This window comes from Polypterus senegalus, chromosome 18 (assembly GCF_016835505.1).
Source record: "Polypterus senegalus isolate Bchr_013 chromosome 18, ASM1683550v1, whole genome shotgun sequence".
Classification (NCBI taxonomy): Eukaryota; Metazoa; Chordata; class Cladistia; order Polypteriformes; family Polypteridae; genus Polypterus; species Polypterus senegalus.
The window spans coordinates 59,927,851-59,948,815 of NC_053171.1; the positions used below are offsets into that span (position 1 = coordinate 59,927,851).

The 20,965-nt window shown below is 36.0% G+C and overlaps 1 protein-coding gene across 1 annotated transcript in view; it reads right to left on the minus strand.

Moving 5' to 3' along the window:
* Positions 1–20,965, minus strand: part of LOC120518769 — a 122,178-nt gene that overhangs the window by 22,226 nt on the left and 78,987 nt on the right. The window contains exons 7-10 of the mRNA XM_039741723.1: positions 14,933–15,060; positions 11,759–11,915; positions 11,011–11,108; positions 3,026–3,091 (exon numbers count right to left, since the gene is read on the minus strand). Coding sequence (XP_039597657.1) covers positions 3,026–3,091; positions 11,011–11,108; positions 11,759–11,915; positions 14,933–15,060 — 449 coding nt within the window. The remainder of the gene's footprint in view (positions 1–3,025; positions 3,092–11,010; positions 11,109–11,758; positions 11,916–14,932; positions 15,061–20,965) is intronic.

Sequence of the window (20,965 nt, forward strand, 5' to 3'; positions counted from 1 at the left end):
AGTTTATTTTGTCATTAAAGTAGAACATCATAAACTTCATCTTAAATTCATTTAATTTACTAGTTTCTCAAATCCCATCATAACTAAAGTACCACATTAAATGCTTTGTTTCATCTTCAATGTGCTCTATGTGTGTGAATCACTACATGCTTCCGTTCTTTCACTGTCTCTGACAGGACACAGAATCCATTACATTCGTGATATTACAGCTCTCTGAATAATTAAAATACTGAGATGTATACATGATATCATTTTCATGATGATTGGCACTAGCAAAATAACCGTGTTTCGCAGCGGAGAAGTAGTGTGTTAAAGAAGTAATGAAAAAGAAAGGGAAACATTTTGAAAATAACGTAACATGATTATCAATGTAATTGTTTTGTCACTGTTATGAGTGTTGCTGTCATATATATATATATATATATACACACACATATAATATATATATACATATACACGTATATACACACACACATACATCCACATATATATATATGTGTATATATATATGTGTGTATATTGAAATAGTTTTACTGTCATATAATGCAAACGACACGTGTTTCACCCTAATTTTGGGCTCGTCAAGCGTACACACTCACTGCACCCTCTCTCAGGAATTAAACATCGGACGTCAGCGCTAGAGACAGTATGTAGATCGGGGTAAATATATATATATACATATATATATATATATATATACTAGCAAAATACCCGCGCTTTGCATCGGCGAAGTACTGCCTTAAAATTTTTATTAAGAAGAAAATGAAACCTTTTTAAACTGAGGAAAAATATACCAATAATTATTTGTTAAGGATCTCTTTGTATACCACATTGTTAGTTCGGCCTTCCGGTTGTAATATGACCAAGCTGTGCGCTGAGCTTACTCTTGAGCATGCAACGTACAGTTGGCAATGTGAATAGTAATCTTGTTTCAAATCTCAAATCTGCTGTCATAATCGGTTTGAGTTTCATGGTTTGTTTCAATTACGACAGTATTTGTAGGACTTGTGTTGAAGAGACATTCGGCATCTGTCAAGCGTTGTAAGTATACAACCTGTTTTATCGATAACTTTACATCCAGCTTTTGAGAGTTTAAACATTCATAAACATCAAAGTGTCCACTACTGAAATCGTCACCTGTCAATCTAAGATGTTTAAGAGGCATTGACGGTTGTCAAAAGGTGTATAATATTTGGCCATTTCGGTACACTTGAAATCGACAACCGAACAATTCACCGGCAGCCATCAACTCACATGCAGATGCATAGGTGAAGGGCTTAAGCATTTCACTCTTCTAGTGCTCCTGTGTAGAATAATCATCTCCTGTACCGTCATCAGTCCACACCTTGAAGCTTTCCCAGTCATTCAATACATAAGACACAATGTTCCTCAAGAGTGAGCCTGATATGGCCGTGCAATATGTAACAAAGAGAATGGAAAAGGTAGATGCCATCTCCGGGCATGGAAACCACTCGGTAAGTGACAGTTCTTTAATCGATGGTGATCACCTCGATAGACATGTTAATGGGGGTACAGTTGGAATGATAAAGGAAATGGGTACCTGAACAATGTAAAGTAAGTGTAAAATACCTATACAATAACTATAATTGTAATAAACAAACAATAAAACAGCGGAGAAGCCGTGGATTAAATAAAAAGGCTGTAGTAATCAGCAGGGAGATGTGAATCCCATGGCGAAGCAAGGAAGGGAATGTAGAGACTGGAGCAACGGACGGCCTTATAGAGGCAGGCAGCCAACAACGTGGGAGGCGTTGGGATGGGGGACCCAACGCCTCACATGGTGACCGAGCTGCAGGCTCTGGACGTATATATGTACGTAAGTAGGATTCAGTTAGCGTTGGGAACCCGCGTACCAAATTTCTTGAAGATTGGCCAATAAGTAACAAATACCGTTGAAAAGTTCAATATGGCGTCCGACAGTGGCATCATACCACCGAAATAAGTACCAAATTTCAGCCTTCTACCTACACGGGAAGTTGGAGAATTAGTGACGTTGGAAAGTTCAATATGGCGGCTGACAGTGGCGTCATACCACCGAAAAAAGTACGTACATTGGTTTCGGTTAGCGCAGGGAAGCCACCTAACAAATTTCGTGAAGATGGGGCCATGAATAAGAAAGTTCAACATGGCGGATGTTGTTCACTGTTATGACCGTTACGCATAGAATTTAGAAATGAAACCTGCTTAACTTTTGTAAGTAAGCTGTAAGGAATGAGCCTGCCAAATTCCAGCCTTCTACCTACATGGTAAGTTGGAGAATTAGTGATGTTGGAAAGTTCAATATGGCGGCTGACAGTGGCGTAATACCACTGAAATAAGTACGTACATTGGTTTTGGTTAGCACAGGGAAGCCGCCTACCAAATTTCGTGAAGATGGGGCCATGAATAAGAAAGTTCAAAATGGTCGGACGTTGTTGACCGTTATGACCGTTACGCGTAGAATTTCGAAATGAAACCTGCTTAACTTTTGTAAGTAAGCTGTAAGGAATGAGCCTGCCAAATTTCAGCCTTCTACCTACACGGGAAGTTGGAGAATTAGTGATGATTCAGTCAGTCAGTCAGTGAGGGCTTTGCCTTTTATTAGTATAGATTTAAAAATGGAATAAGAAGCTGAAACTCTAACAAAATCACATTAAAGTTCGATAGATTCTGAAAAGAATAATACCAAACATATATATATAAAGGTTTTAAAATAAGCCAAATTTAAAGCGTGACAAAAAACGTTACATGAAAACATCACATAAAACCATTGCACAAAATTGTTGCAATTTTAGGCTTAGGATTTTATATATAGAGAGTAGATTAGTCTGGGAACACAACCAAAGCAGAGGGGCTGGTGATAGTAGTAATAAAAAATAAATCTATATTCCTTTATACACCCAGTCCCAGATTTAACACACCTCTCCATACATTTTAGGATTCTTTCTTCCAGCAGCTTTGCATTAAATACTGTCATATTTCAGTTTCCTGCAACTAACTCACTGTAAAAAAAAAATGTATTTACCATCTGAAGCATAAGGCTGAGAACTGAGGGAATCCATACTTTTGGCTGGACGCAGGTTAACTTTCTCTGCAGGGTAAAATAAAAAATACATTCAGATATTTTAACAAATTACAAAGGAAATTGCTGAAAATGAGACGTAGTGCCTTTTATACTGCAGAATAACTTGATTTAATGTGAGCAATACTAAAAAGCAGGACTACTTTGCAAACCCTAAGCAGAGCTGATGTTATGATTTACAGTTCAATAAAGTAACTTGTCAAACCAGGTCAAGTTCAGGGACATACGGTACAGTTTAATTCATTTTTTTTCTAGTATAATGGCCCTACTTAATTGTGAGCTTAGAGCATTTATTCATATTTACAACTATAACTCAATGCCATTATTAATATGCTTTCATTGTTCGCTCTGTCTCCTCATGATGTCAAGAACAGAAATATAGTAGACAACCGCAAAGTCGCGGTTCAGACTTCGCGCCCTCAGTCATTCGCGGATTTTTCCTTAGAACCTAACTAATAATTGTTAGCAGAAACCGCAAATATCCTCCTTAATTTTTAATGGCTTTTTTCATGGCAATACTGTACTGTAGAGAGAACAGGAAGCAGCTGTAGAGAAAACCGACTTGGGATGTTAAAAGTAGCCAAAAGAATTTGAAACTGCAACTCCCAGCAGTCGCTGCAGTGGCTCTGATTGGTTTTCTGCTGAGGGTGCTGGTCAAAGAATGTCAGCACGGCTTTTAAAAAAGGGGCCGGTGACCAAAAGCAAAAAAAAAAAAAAAAGTTTTTGTAATTTATGTTTCAAGTTCATTATGTCCTGGATCGTTTTGTGCGTCTGGATTGTCTGCCGTCTGCCTGTGTACATGAGGACACATGTGGATTCATGGCCATCCTGCAAAGAAAGGAGCGCTCCTGAACCCGTCTTCACTATTTCAGGAACTACCGGTAGGACTATCTGTACATTCCCATTTAACGCGCAGATCTCTGGACTTTCCATTTTCATCATTACATTTCATCCGTTGCTGTTTTTTATGATTTACAGTGTGTGTTTTGTTTGTGCTTTGATGTATTTAATGTGTAATCGCCATAAGGGAAACAGGGGTGGTATCGTTGTTTTCTTATTTCGTTTGTTTTCATTACAATCCCTATTTGCTGTTTGATTACCAGTTTGCTTTGTTTTTGTCTCTCAAGGTTGGGTGCATCCTTGGAATTTTCACTATAAAAATAAATAAATCACCGTCTTCTCGATTGCGGCTTCTCGTGTGACGCTATGCTTACTTAAAAGCTTAAGCAGCATGTGTCCTTTTTGGCTGATTGCTTTGTTTCTCTCTCTTTCCCCAAGCATTGGGTTTGGGGGGGTTGTTTGCTCCCCTATGATGTTTGTCTATTGTTTAATCGATTGAATGAGACAGGTTTGTTTGAAGTGTTTGAATGAGGTTTAAACTGTACTAAGACTAGCCTGCAAGTATCTGCGCTTATTTCTGTCTCCTTGCATGCAGCCAGTTTAAGAGCAGTTGGCTCAGTGATTTACATCCATGGCGTCAGTTGCAAATGATCAGTGTTGCAGTAATTGTGATGCTCTTTACATGGAAAAAAAATGTGTTCTGTTAAAATTTCACTTTTTCTTTGTGAATTGTGAAACAAGCTGCACCATCTAAGGCTTCTGGCAATGAAAACACACTTACATGAATTATGGTACCATCTAGCGGTAGCATCTCTATTTTAGCACTAGCTAGAATAGCGGTAACATCTGTATTTTACATTCTAGCACTGCGGGACACACAGCAGTACAGTATACAGGTATACCTTTACATTCTTGATTTTTAGGTATTGTATTATGCTGAGTTTGAAATTAAAGTGTTTTGGGGGCATATTTAGGGTTTAAACTATGAAATAAGGCATTTTTTAACCACATTCAAAATTTCTGTTTTTTCACAATTCTAGGAATTCTAGGAATGTAACCCCCGCAAATTTTGGAGGTGTACTGTATAGAGACATCTGACTGAGAGGTGAAAGAACACCAAATATCTCAAAGCATTTTCCCTATTTTTCAGAAATCAGAACAGGAAACTGGCTGTTGATGACCAAACCCAGGAAGGATTCTTAACTTAAAGCACCAGAGACCATCTAGTGGGGGTACAGTCAGGTACAATAGCACCCATTTCTTATGGTTACATTACCTTGGTCAAACAAATTAAAGGAGGGACAGGAAGATTCGAGGTCAGGTCATTTCCAGAATCTATAATATGCTGTAACCTGTGTATCTAGTGGACTGATTTACAACAGAAATAGAAAAACAAAAGATCCTTTTAACAGCAAACATGGTAACCCTCTGAAGCTAGCATGTTTGGTTGTAACAAGCACAGGTTTGCTGGAGTAGGCGAAAAAGTCACCAGCTGTAACACTTTGATGGTAAATTATGGTGTAGAAATGTCACTATATAGTACAGGTGAAGTACTGAATTATACTGGCTTTTAAACCTCTGTATGTTATACTTCAGTATTTTCGGATATGTTATTGTGTCTGTTTGCTATAGTTTAGCCAATGTTCCCTCCCTGAAAGTTGTTTCCTTTATCCTTGTCAGTTATTTTGGAATGTTTGGTAATGTATATGTTTTTGTTAATTTCTCTTCTTGGTATTTGAAAATCAGAAAAATATTTAATTTGTAATCATTTTGCAATTTTCTTTGATGTTTGGGATGTTATTAGTGCTATTAGTTATATTCCTTGTCCTTTGTGTATTAAATCTAGAGGTGGACCCTCCTTTATTTTGATTATTGTGGGCCAGAGGTTTCACACCTCCTCTCTCGCTTTCTAGGTATTATGTTGGGCCTGTGCTGGATAGGTGTAGTCTACACTTTTTGTTTAGACCAGTGTGGAGAACTGGTCTAATTTTCATTTCATGGCTACCACCATTTTGAGTTTTTATGAGTCAGCAAATCACAATATTTATGATAGTCACCTTACACATTGTGCTCAATTATCAATGGCCAGCAGTGGGGAGAGGTAGGTAGTTGCATTCTTTTCATGTACTTTCTGGTTTATGATGTTACCTCAAGCTGATTCGCCATCAATTATTCATTCCTTTGTTCATGAACTGAACCTTCTCATTTAGATTTTAGGCTTGTACAGAGTTGTTAATGTTAGGTGCAATGCACGACAAAGATGGGATGCTAGTCCATCAAATGACACATATAATCACACCAGACCCATTAATCTACCACATCTTGGAAACTGGCAAACTCTCCATAGATGGTCCCTTGGCTGGAATTCAAATGCAGACTCTTTAAACTGTACGGCACTAGCACTAACCACTAAACAACAAATAAAAATAAAGAACAACTTATAATTTAGCTCCTTACAACTAAAAGTTGATAGGAATATAAGTAACAAGCTGGTTAAGTTTACAGATGATACCAAGATAGGTGGATTAGAAGATAATTTGGAATCCATTATATCATTACAGAAGGACTTGGATAGCATACAGGCTTGGGAAGATTTGTGGCAGATGAAATTCAGTGTCAGTAAATGTAAGGTATTACACATAGGAAGTAAATATGTTAGGTTTGAATACACAATGGGCGGTCGGAAAATCGAGAGTATACCTTATGAGAAGGATTTAGGAGTCATAGTGAACTCTAAGTTATCAACTTCCCAACAGTGTTCAGAAGCCATTAAGAAGGCTAACAGAATGTTAGGTTATATAGCACGATGTGTGGAGTACAAGTCCAAGGAGGTTATACTCAACCTTTATAATGCACTGGTGAGGCCTCATCTTGAGTACTGTGTGCAGTTTTGGTCTCCAGGCTACAAAAAGGACATAGTAGTGCTAGAAAAGGTCCAGAGAAGAGTGACTAGGCTGATTCCAGGGCTACAAGGGTTGAATTATGAAGAAAGATTAAAAGAGCTGAGCCTATACAGCTTAAGCAAAAGAAGATTAAGGGGTGACATGATTGAAGTGTTTAAAATTATGAAGGGAATTAGTACAGTGGATCAAGACTGTTATTTTAAAATGAGTTCATCAAGAACACGGGGACAGCGTTGGAAACTTCTTAAGGGTAAATTCCGCACAAACATTGTAAAGTTTTTCTTTACACAAAGAACAGTAGACACTTGGAATAAGCTACCAAGTAGAGTGGTAGACAGTAATACGTTAGGGACTTTTAAAAGTCGACTTGATTTTCTTTGGAAGAAATAAGTGGATAAGACTGGCGAGCTTTGTTGGGCTGAATGACCTGTTCTCATCTTGAGTGTTCTAATGTTCTAATGTTTTAAAGTAATATAATAATAAAAAATAACTACATTTTTCTTAGAATGCCTGCTCCCTTAGTCAGTATTGCTTGCAGCTTTCTGATTTTGTTGAGGTATTGTAAAAGAACTTCACTTGTATAATGTCCTTCTCTGGTGCTGTATTTTAAAATGATATTTTTAATATAACATTTACTATTACAGAATTCCAATGCATTTTCTTAAAAAAAATCAGTTAGTTTAATCCCTTAGTGGTGAAGTATCAAGGGCTGTTTCCTACTTTGGACCTAATGCTACTTTGGCTTTTCACAGCCCTAAACTGGATTAAGAAAGTCTCAAAATTTAAAGTTAATAGTGTGAACCCAGAGATAGTTTCTCTCCAAGTTTTGCCTAGTAATGTCAAAAATATGGCCAGAGAAGGCAATTTAAAGTGCAACAAAGGAAAGGATTTGGTGCTGGTTGTGACAGTTAGGAGCTCATCCAACAACAGGATTAAAATTACAAATGAACCTGTAACAAATGTTGAAAAAGTAAATGAAATGAAAAAATGAAGAGTGCCACCTTAAATGTGTTTGATTATTACAACATGCTTGTGGATTGTTACATTGTATTTGTGTTGCGCAAGGTGAAGTTCTTTTTGCTGTAATCCATTTGCTTGTGCTTATGCATGCTCTAAAATAATGTAGACTTTATTTTAATCATACTACTAAATTTGTCCTGTGTCACACACAAGCGCTTGGGGAGCAGCTTAAGGACCCGATTTGCACCTCTCTCTCTTTGTTTTTTCAGAAAGACAGAGACACCGCCATCGTAAAGACCGCCCGGACGACTCTAAGAGATGCACACTTCCGGGTCCCTTTCTTCCCTCTGCTTCCCAGTTGAGGACGACATGCTCCCATACACCACCATGATTCTCCCAGCATTCCATGTTATAATTTCTGGTCCTTCCCTATAAATCTTCTGTCCTCCCACCCTTCAATGTCTTTTGAGTTTTGTAAAACAATTGACGGAATATTTTTCTTGCAGTATATGAGGCTAAAAATCCCAAACCTTAATGAGTGTTTCTTGCTCTTTATTACACCTTGAAGATGGAGAGCAGATGTCTAAAGAATTCTACTTTTATTTTACTAATTAACTTAATGATTTTAATGTTGTTCTAATTCTGATATGCCTTGGCATAATTTCAGATAGTAAGGTTTTCAGTTAGCATAGTTAGCATCTCTGATTGAATACACGTTGGCGAAATCAGCATTGAAATTTCATGTTATGTTATGTTGTTTATGGTCCACTGGTTGTAAGGCTGTTTCATTTTTGCTAATGTAACACACACTGTAGTAGCCATCAGAGATTGTAATTGCCTATATCCGTGAGAACCGTAACTACAAAGAGGACTATTTCATTTATGTTAGGTAGAATGCCCAGAGGGGACTGGGCGGTCCCATGGCCTGGAACCCCTGCAGATTTTTTTTTTTTCTCCAGCCGTCTGGAGTTTTTTTCTGTTTTTTCTGTCCACCCTGGCCATCGGATCTTACTCCTTTTCTATGTTAACTGATGTTGTCTTATTTTAATTTCTTATTTTGTCTTTTATTTTTCTTTTCTTCGTTATGTTAAGCACTTTGAGCTACTTTTTGTATGAAAATGTGCTATATAAATAAATGTTGTTGTTGTTGTTGTTGTTGTTATATACTGTATTGTTCATAAGGCCCCTCTCATCCCTAAAAAGTTTAGAATAGGGGCTTACTGCTTACTGGTTTACAACAACACTTTACAAAACACTTTTGAATTAATAACACTTACATAGCATCACTTGCTTTCTGTAGAGCATATGTTGTTACTGTCCTGTGACAAGACCTTAACAATGACTTTGTACCAGTAAGTCACTTATAGCTGCACAATACAGAGTCTGTTCTAAAGAAAAAATTGACATATGTTCAAAAATTCCTTCCTAGAATGTGAATAGATGTCAAACCAGGTAAGACAGACAGAGCTCTGAGCCCTCACTCTCTAATTATTCACATTTTCAGGTCTTGCTGTATGATCATTAGAACTGTCATTCTAGTTTCTTTGCACAGATTTTAAATCTTTCTTTAAATGCTCAAGACCTATGAAGGCTTAGTTTGCACTCAGCTGAACCAGTATACAGTAATTGATGACTACCTGTTTCAGTTTTTCCAGTCTAGATCCTGACTCCAACTAACCTCAGAAAGGTTTCATTAACATATTTTTTTCTTACTATAGCTGTGGATGGATCCATAATTAAAACTCACTCTGCTTGATCTTGCTGGTAAGGAATTTTCAGCAATTTCCATTAAATCCTCATAAGCATATGAAAAATTATACTGATGAACTTCACAACATGTTTCTCCCATAACTGAACAAAAATGGGTCACATTTCCTAAAATGTGGATTCTGCCTTTTTCACTCCATACTTTGCATCACCTACACTGTCATCCTTACCTTTATTAACCTTATTTAATGCTTCCACCTCAGAGGTGGATGTTGTAACTTTATAGCCTTGTGATATACCTATAGATCTGTAGCAGATTTTAAACAATGCCTACAAATTTGTAACTCCAAATGTGCAATACAGAAGGTCAATTAATCCTGCCTGGACAAAGGAATCAAGGCAGGCAGGTTACAACTGATGCACCTGGTTTCACTGCTCACTTGATATAGATCTGCTGCTTGTATGTCTTGTTTACATTAAATGTAAACACCAGGTCAGAAAAGTGTTGAAATAATACCAAATTCTTAACTCTCCCTTGAGTTTATTTTTACTACACCATTAAGCTGCCAAGTTGTTGCATATTCTTTTTTGAAGTGTGCCAATTCTGGTCCACTCTATGCAGTTGAAAGCTCACTTCTGTGTTTGGTATATACTGTATTTTGTATATTGAGTGTGATACACAAGTCATTTTGTCTTTAAGCTGAGAAGTTTCAAATTAAGCCTGGGGAGTGGTGATGTGTTCCATGTTGATTAGCACTTGCTAGTAAGAATTTCACTGTACTCTCATTATGTGACAGTAATAGCACTATAACATAAGTCCTGTGAATTCGATTGAAGAATCAAATGTCTGCTACACACCTCTGAAGCACTGAAGTCAAACAGTTCAGCATATCCACAATATGTGGCTATGGCCTCCTCTCTTTCTTTATCTTTCCCAAAACTTCACCATTCACCTTGTATTGCTACAGTATACTGGATTGTTTATTATAATGTCATCCTCTGCTGTGTGGTAGTATAATAAAAACTTTGAGTAGATATGCAGAATAACTAAAAGATTGAGTTAAGTATTGATTGATTGGTTATATTTTCTGTTTTCTCAAATTGTGAAAAGCATTTTCATAAGTGATTTAAAAAATCACTTTGAATGAGATTATTTGTGAAATGGGCGCGTTGATGTCTTTCAAATGCTTTAAAAAGGACATTTACACAATCTCAGTTTTTCACCTTGTGGATAATTCGCTGTGCTCCACTAGGCTGGCACCCCATGCTATGAAAAGGTCACTGACTGAAAAGTGTTAACAAGCTGATGAACAATGCATTGGACAGGAATGGGGTAAATTGAAGAAATGCCCTTTAAATGTAAAACAGGAATAAAGATGAAAAAAGAAATGTTTATATTTTAAAGCAACTTATAAATTAAATTGCTTTGTTAATCTACATCCCAAATACACTTTTCCTGCCTGGTTCGCTGAGACAGAACATTTAGTTTATTCTGGATAATTCTTTATCCGTTCTTACCTTTCTCCTCGGTCTTCCCTTTTCTTTTTGTTTCATTGCTTGATCGACCCAGGTTAAAAATTGATTTCCACTTTTTTGCTTTTATGGAACCTTTCCTCCTGTAAATCAAAAATGCCACAAAATAAATGACTCATTTGGAAAATACTAAATTAGATCTTTAATGATGAAACCTTTGCAAACCTTCAGAAAACACTTTACTTCTGGTATCTTCTCTTTTTCCACTAATTTTCTAAACCCACTTCCATCATGAAGTCTACTGTGTGCACTACAGGATGCCAGCACATGGTAGTGTGCATATATTGATGTCAGACCAAGAGTTGTTAACTAATTACCACCACTGCATTACCAAAGAGCCAAATATTACATAAACTCTTCTGAATTACCAGTTACAATCCATTTATCCTCAGCCCAGTGGAGGTAACCAGCTCTAAACAGAATGCAACACACCCACATCAGGTCAGCTTCAAACTGATACTAAACACAGTTCAACTTAATTGGCTCATGTGTGAAGTGTGGGAGAAAATACAAGTAAGCACCTGAAGAAACCAATAGGGGCATGGGGAGAACTCCACACAAGTGGTGATTGGCATGGCTATATGAATCCAAATTCATTTAAATAGAATAACATTCATTTTAATTTGCATTTTAAATGCTCATTCCAGGATTTGTCATTGCTAGTTTGCAAAACATGGATGTAACTAGGCAAATCAGACAGGCAGTAATACAAGCTGTTGGAGTGAAGACTCACTTGGTGTCTGGTACCTCGATGATTGCATGATAAGGTCTAATTGGGGGAGGTGCATCTCCAGGACTCATTTGGCTAGGAATTGGAAAGGATCGGAAAAAAGGCTCCTCAGGGTTAATTGTTGGAGAAGGCAAGGACTTCCTTCTTTCTCTGTAATAACCTGAAAATAACAAACACATATTTCAATGCACAAGAATATATCACTTACAATTTATGTCTGGCACACAAAAAAATCTCCTATAATCCATTTGTGGCTGACACACATTACTTAGTGGATTTACTAATATGATTTGGATCACTATCGTGTTGTAAGGGCTATTTCTGATTCAACTGTAACTTTAGGGCAGACGATAGATTCTACTCAAACACACTTTCAATTTGATGAAGCTTCCAGACCCTTAAGCAAAAAAGTAACCCCAAATCATAATATTTTCACCACATTGCTTCACAGTTGGTGTGAGGTTCTTGTCCTGAAATACTGTCTTCAGTTTATGCTAAACATGTCCACTGTTATGTTATTCTGTTCAAGGCACATTGTCTCAGAAGACCTGGAACCTCATTCATAAATGGTACGTACACACAAAAATGTTGCATATGCCTGTTTCCACACACACTTTGAGATGTATAAAAACTAAACACCCATAGTTTCACGGCAGCCTCACCCTGAGTGTACGCAAGACTCTGCTTGGTTTTGCAAACAGCTGGCACCCAGCCCCAAAGCAGAGCTACTGTTTCTGTGTGGTTTTCTTTTTTCAGATTCACATCAAGCACACAGGATGTCACAGGAGGCTGGGGGACAGACCCAGCCAGGACGTCATCAGGCACCTGGAGTGGAAATAAAAGGGGCCGCCTCCTAACAATCAGAGAGCAAGAGTTGGGAGTGGGAGCAGGACGAGAGAGGAATGCCGGCCCAAGGACAGTGTTGTAGTAGTGCAGTAACAATAAACGTGTGCTTTTTATAAAGATGTGGCCTCAGTCTGGTGGTGTTCGGACCCGGTTCTCACAAGGATTTATCAAATATATCAAAATTAATTGCATATTGTTTACAAATTTAAGGCACTTGATTGTAATCATTCTGTAACAAAATAATGGTGCATGCAATGGGCAAACTATTCCAAATACCATAGCTGCTTTAGCGTTGTTACTCTCAGTATTTTACTCATACTCATAGTATTTTAACCCATCATATCTGTGTGGAATCACAGCTCTACAGAAGCTGTTTGGAAAGCTGTGAAGGACATTTATTGCACATGCTGCCTTAGGAAAGACACCAGCATCTGCATGAATTCCATTCAGACATGCGCAAAGTCTTTTTGAACTTCAGAGCTTTTCCTGCATAGACCTCAAGGCTCAGAAACAATTTCATCCCAAGAGCTATAAATGCACTCAATCAGTCCATCAAGAGCTCCAGGTAGAACTGTTTGTACTTACTGTATAATTACAGTTACCTTACTGTACACTTGCACTACAACTGTAGTATTGCACAACCTGGGCCACTTATGCTTTCATATTGTATATTTTTCAATGTTTTTTATCGTATGCACCGTTTATACATGACTCCTGTCTTACTTTATGTAAAAGTTGGTCCAATGTCTTATTTTATTTTGGCTTCATGTGTACATTTTTTTTAATATATACAGAGCTTGTAAATGACAATTCCACTAAAAAAAAGAAGAGAATATGATGGTAGTTAAGTTTTACAAATAGCAAGTGGGTCAGTTCTTTACAAAATGAAGAGGAAAATAATTTTTACAGACTCTGAATTGCTTAATGGAAATCTATAAATGTTTAGATGTTTTCACTGAGTTTCAATTTTTTTTAATGTTTTTTGTTTCAATGTTTTTAATTACTCCCCTTTTATTAGTTTGTGAGTTCACTGGATATAAATTTATGAAATCCCAGATGATGCAAAACATTTATAACCATTATGGCCAGATAGAAAAGGGACATAGGGCGAAGTAACTTGGTACCTTCTCCAAGTGTGCAAGGAATCTGAGTAGCCACTGAGAGTAAGATATGTACTTATATAATACGCTTAAAGAATGCCGCAAACTAATAGTACTGTGGCCACTAAAGAGAGAAAGATGTCAAAGAGATGAGGAGGACATTGTTAAAGTTTCCTAAAGCCATTTGTTGGCAAAAGAGGGTCACTACGTAGAATTGATGAGGCTATGATGAACATTATGAAAGGAAGACAGCAATGTACCCCACTGGGTTGCCTGATGTTTTTGGATTTGGGAATGAATAGTTATCTAGGCACGCCAAAGGGAACTCTGGTAAGAATATTTCTGCAAGTACCTATAAATAACCCCAGGGATTAAAAACTGATATATGGCAGTTTAGGCCTTGGTGTCAAGAGGTAAGATAGAATAAATATTCAACTGGTAAAGAGATAATGTTGCCACAGGTTGGGGAAAGAATTAGAGGGAGAGCAAAGGACTTGTCAGTGCATCTGGCATCAAGGATGTGACTATTAAGTAAACCATTACTGCAGATAAATAGTCACTTATACCTGTACCAATTCACTTTGGCCCAGTGAGTAGATAGTGCTTGCTTTCTGTTCGTTTTGTTGATACTGTTGAATTCAATCTTAGGTCATCTGTCTTTAGTGTCATTTGTATAAGTAAATCATTTTTCTTAATAAACTTTGGTATTTTTTGCATTCATTGTTTTTGGTTGGTCAATCCAAGAGGGTCCACTTTTCTTTTCTTTTGTAACACTTTTCTCATTTCTTTTTATCCCTCTTTTGATTTACTCTAGGTTTCTTCTATGACAGACTGGTACACAATCTGTTAACTTCATGTAACAGCCAAGAATAAAGAGTGAACAGCATGGACAGTACAAATATGGCCGTTACCTTTTCAGTCAGTGTCTATACATGAACCAGTTAAAATGTATTGTCATAGTAACTAGAGCAGAACACAACATTTAGCATCTCTAGATGTGACTCACTTTATGTTTGGACTCTCCTTAATTCTCAAGATATCAATTTAACAGCCCTTTTGAGCATTTTATTGGAAATACTGCATGATAGGTTTTTTGGGAAAGTCTTAGTTGTTTAGTTAGGATGTGTTTTAAGTATATTCATAAGGATAATCAGCAAAACACAGGTAACTATAAAATAAACAACCATTGAAAGAGGACAAAACAAAGGTCGGGTAGTTATAGTTTTCTTACTTTCTGTGCCAGCATCATTAAACAGTTGATCCACATGCATCAAAATGAATTCCACCACTATGGACTGGACGCGGACTTCCATGAATGCTGCTGTACCATTAAAACCTGTGGCCTCAATGTCTTTAGACCTGCTCATAAAAATAACAAAGTAGAGGTAAATGGTATTACAATATGAAAAAATTATCAAAATTTAAGGATGTGACATCATTACTCAGACAAACCTGATGACAGATATGCCCTCAGGCACATGTCTTAAACCAGATTAGCTTGTAACAAATGCTAAACATGCTCATTATGTGGTAGAGGATAACATGTTACTGTTTGTCACTTGAACAGTTTCTTCCTTACTGTGAAATTTTTAATTAAAATGTTCCATTTGTACTTTGATTTACTGTTTAAAAACCACAAAAATGAAGATTTTCATTATTGACAACAGTAACACATCAGCAACTGCATATTTATTTTAAACCTTCTAACAAATCATCATTTGAAGAGATCCAGGAACTTATCTTCAGGTGTACAAATTTGCTTTTAAAGTGTCTTTAAAAAGGCTGTGATAGACTAATATCTACTGTGATCAAAAATAATACAATGCACTTGTTGTTCCTTGCTTTTATATTATACTTTTGAAGATCTGTTGTTTGCCAATAAATAGGCTTTGACAGTCAAAAAATTAATAAATTGAAACCATAAAGTCATTCAACCATCCATTATCAAGCTCCATTAACCCAATACAGGGTAAAAATAAAAATGTTTAGAAATTATGTTGAGTTGTCAGGCATTGTTCTTAAATAGTTCATACTTAGAAACTCATGTTAAATATTTAAAAAAGGATGATTTAAGATTAAGGTTTAAGACTGATCCATTATGGAGTGAAGTTTTTTCTATTTGATTCTTTTAGAAAAGGAATACTTAATATTGTTTTTCACTTGTTTGTGAACAACACCCAGCCTTATTCATTAATCTAATCTGATGTTTCTCCAAATTGTGTCTTTACTAAATTGTTTCTATTAGGTAAAACATTTGATGAGCAACAACTACTTGCATTTATTTTGTTTCTTGCAACGAAAGACTTAAAATTGTGCATCAGGAAGGAAGTTTTAGTATGTTTTTTTATAGCAGTGCTATGACATCACTTATTATCACCTTCATCCTCTTTGATTAGCAATGGGCATCATTCTTTATACAACACAGTTACACCCATGAAAATAACCATAAGCGGCAACACCACTTGAGAAAACACCAAAATAATGGCACAAAAATAATTATAAAAATCACTATCAACCAAAACAGCAACAGTAATCACTTCAAAAGTTATCCAAAAACAAATCAGGACTAAGGTTATTATAGTTTTGCCTTTTAATATTAGTTTTGTTTTTCTTTTGTTTTTTCTCTTCTTTTTGTTTTCTTATTGTGTCTTTTATTTTTCTATTCTTTATTATGTAAAGCACTTTGAGCTACTGTTTGTATGAAAATGTGCTATATAAATACATGTTGTTGTTGTTGTTTTTATTTTTATATTTTTATGGCCTTACTTGGTATTTTAGTTTAGTTTTAATTTTCCTTCATTGTGTATTTTTAGTTTTAGTTTAGTTTTTACTTCACAAAGACATTTCTGTTTTATTTTTATATCTATTAATTTCAGTTTTAGTAGTTATGGAAGTTAAGTTTTGCATCACAATCAGACAGAACTGTATATTTAATGGATTTGTTTATGAGTTTAATGTTAATGGAAGCTTACTTTACTATATGGTTTACTACCTGGTTTTGTTTTTGTCTGATAAGCATAATCAAAACCAGATACTGAATATAAAAAATTTCATTTTTGCTGAATAAATCTGTGCTGACTGTTGGCACTTTTTATATTTTCCTTTTACAGCACAGAATGCTCCAATTTGTAATGAAATTTAAATGAATTTTAAAGTTAAATTTTTTTTACTCAAAACGTCTATAGCACACAACATATCCTGCTCCCAGACAATGTACAGTACTTATATTGAATGCATTCAAAAAACTCCTATACTGGGCTTTATTTTCTACCAGCCATATTGATCTCTTATTCCATCTCAGGTACATAAAATTTATAGACAGAATTTTTCCACCTGCAGGCCTTCAGGATATAAAAAATCAGAAAACAGATTTTACTTTGTTCTGAAAGGTATGATCATGAAAATCATGGGGGCTTAGGAAGAATAGGACACTTAGACTTGAATCAGTGTGAAGGTTAGCGGTGGTGAGACTTGAATCACCGATGTATAAGAATGGTAAACCCTTAATGAGCAGAGTAACAGCTGGTAATAGAGGTATGGAAGGGCTCAAAAATGACAGAGACACCATCTGAAATTAAGAACAATATATACACTATCTAAATCTGTTTATCCAGAGTAGGATCGCAGGAAACATGGAGCCTACCTCAGTAGGTTTGGATGCAAGGCAGGAAAAATCCCTGGTATGCAATATGTATAATATGGTTAATGTTAAGAACAAAAAGAATATGATGTTTCAGCTATCAATTTTGAGAGAGAGTGAAACATTGAAAAAAGGGGGGACAAATATTTTAAAACATAATTTTGCTACTGGATTATTTACACAATATCAGGTATTTTGAGCTGTGAATATGAACTAAAAAAGATAAATGAATAAATATAGAATAAATAAAAAACACAGTATGCTTAGTTATTCCTTATTTGGCAGACTCTCTTCGTCTACCTACGTGTGGTTCAGTGGAAACGTTGTCAACTCAGGAAGTTTTGTATTGCTTCATTGTTAAACAATGTTTTTTAAGCAAAAGTGATTGGTCAGTAGCAATATACTGATCTTGTATGATGACCTAATCAGTCTCTCGATCAATGTTGTTCTGTTCTCAAAAATCAGGAGTGGTCTCCCCTAGACTTTCTTGTATACTCAGATATGGAGATGGATATTTGAGGAGTAAATTGCAAGACAATGATTATATTTATATATTATGCACATTAAAGAACCATCAATAGCAAATCAAATTAATAATATATTGAATAATTATTATAAAAGTAAAGTTGAATAAATTGGACTCTGCTGCTGCCTGAATAATAAAAAAAATTGAGTATTCAGGTAAAGGACCACTTCTGGTTGATGGATTTGGCCCAAAAGTTAATACAGATCAAATATTTTGGTGTAACAACCACATTCCAAATTTCATCCATCTATCCCATTGCATTTTTGAGTTACCATTTTTACATATACACAGACATAATTCCAAAAAACAGTATTTTCGGAATCAGGGATGTGTAAAACTTCAATATTCATCCAAATCTCAAGGTCGAATTTTTTCATGACTATTATACTTTTTCTATACTTTGTATATGAGAAAGTAAAAATGATTTCTCCTGTGCAAAGTGGCAGCTGAATTACTGTCAACGAAAAGCAAGCACCTGAGAAATAAACTAAAACATTTATCACTTGTGATTTTTCTGTCATTACGGTAAAGGTTTTGTTGACCAGCACAGTCTGATTACAGGTGTTGATATACAACAAGCGCAAGGAAAGGTAACATGTAAATCACTTTCTATTTCATGAGTTTTATGTGCCCATATTCAGCTTGCTTTGTCACTGCAAATGCTGTGTGAACACCCGCCCTCCATCACCAGCTGCCGATCACTGGATGAATATATGCGGGCAGATTGTGGTAGATGACTTTCTCTTTTACAGTTAAAAGTTACAAGGGTTAAAGGGAAACAGCAAGAATATTCATTCAAAAATCCATCCATTATCCAACCCGCTATATCCTAATTACAGGGTCATGGGGATCTGCTGGAGCCAATCCCAGCCAACACAGGGTGCAAGGCAGGAAACAAACTCTGGGCAGAGCGCCAGCCCACCGCAGTCATTAAAAATGATAACTAAAAATATTTTTAGTAAATTATGATTTTATTTCAGTTAGTCTTTCCAGCTACTTTAATAGTTTTGTTTAGTTTTAGTTTTTCATTTGGTTTTGTTAATTATTTTATTTCAGTTTATGACATTTTTTTTTTTAATAATAGTTTCAGTTGTGATTTTAGCTTTTGTTAACGATAATAACCTTGATCAGGACACTATGTAACTAAGAAGATAAAAAGAAATGTAAAATGCAAACCAGGACATTCACTACTGGAATCGTGTCAGCTTCTATTTACGGTAAACATAAAATAAACAGTTGATTAGTAAAAATTACCAATGGTCAGTGGTGATTTTGTTGAATCTGCACACTGCTTTGTCATTTTCCTTAATGCTAATCTATATTTTAGCACTTACATTACTGCCCTGTCCCAGACCTTCTTTCAGCTAAGAAATACAGGAAATGAAAGCTTTTCCACTGTGCAAAACACAGAAAATGTAATTTCATGTAAAACTAACCACTGTAATCCTTTAATTACAGGCTGTTAATATCACTGTGCAGATAACTCAAAATGCTAGCAGAAAGGACCATTATTAACATGAAAGTGTGAGCATATGGCTCCTGTTCTTTATTAGTTTTCAGATAAGTTTAAGTATGATTTCAAAATATTCTTCACAAACCTCCCCCTTGAATTGTCTTGTGCCCAGAAGTCTTTCTACACCCCCCCATAGAATACTACATTCTCCAGTCAACCAGTACACCACAAATCAGAATTCTGCATAGACTTTACTGTACTCTACTTAATCACCCTGTAAAAGGGTCTCACCCCTAACCACCTGACACATTTCTCCACATGGTCTGGCACTGCCCTCCTGTGTTTGACTTTTGGTCTCAAATATGTCACTTATCTTCTTTACTTCTGCTACCACCTCATACACTCTTCTTTTAGATCTCTCTTTGCACCTGCTTAATACCCATCACCTTGAGTTATTCTGTTTTATTAATCTGACTACCAAATTAACTCTTGCTTCGAAATGTAAGGCCATGAGCTTACTACCATGGACAATTGGTGATTCCCCTTCTATAGTTTAATTCACCTTGAATTGTCCCTGTCACAGGTTTAAGGATCGCAGGATCCTGGCAGGTAGAAAATTCTCTGTAAGTTGTGGTATTATACTTCAAAGACCCCTGATATTCTATATGGTGTCCCACAAGGCTCTATCCTGGGTCCGCTGCTCTTTTTGATTTACATGCTTCCGTTTGGTCAGATTATCTCGGGGTATGACATGAGCTACCATAGCTATGCTGATGACACACAACTGTGCTTATCAATAGCACCTGACGACCCTGACTCTCTTGATTCACTGACACAATGTCTTACTTGTGTTTCTGAATGGATGAGTAGTAATTTTCTCAAACTACATAAAGAGAAAACAGAAACTTTAGTGACTGGCAAAAATGGATATAATGAGGTTATTAGAAATAAACTAGATGCATTAGGATTAAAAGTCAAGACAGAGGTAAAGAATTTAGGGGTAACTATTGACTCTGACCTGAATTTTAAATCACATATTAATCAGATTACTAGGAAGGCATTTTTTCCACTTAAGAACTATAGCAAAAGACCCCTTATAACATTGCAAGATGCTGAGAAATTAATCCATGCTTTTATCTTCAGTCGACTAGATTACTGTAACGCTGTCCTCTCAGGACTACCCAAAAAAGACATAAATCGATTGCAACTGGTGCCGAATGCAGCTGCTAGAATCTTAACTAGGAAAAGAAAATCTCTCCAGTTTTGATGTCACTACATTGGTTACCTGTGTCATTCAGAATTGACTTTAAAATACTGCTTATAGTTTACAAAGCTATATATAATCTCACCCCATCTTATATTTCAGAATGTTTTATACCTTACACTCCATATCATAACCTTAGATCTTCAACTGAGTGTCTGCTTAGAATTCCAAAAGCTAAACTTAAAAGAAGTGGTGAGTCAGTTTTCTGCTGTTATGCACATAAAATCTGGAATAGCTTGCCAGTTGGAATTCGCCAGGCTAATACAGTGGAGCACTTTAAAAAAACTGCTGAAAACACATTACTTTAACATGGCTTTCTCATCTTAGTTTAATCCTGATGTTCTGTATATTCAATTAATTATCATTATTCATGGTATTCAT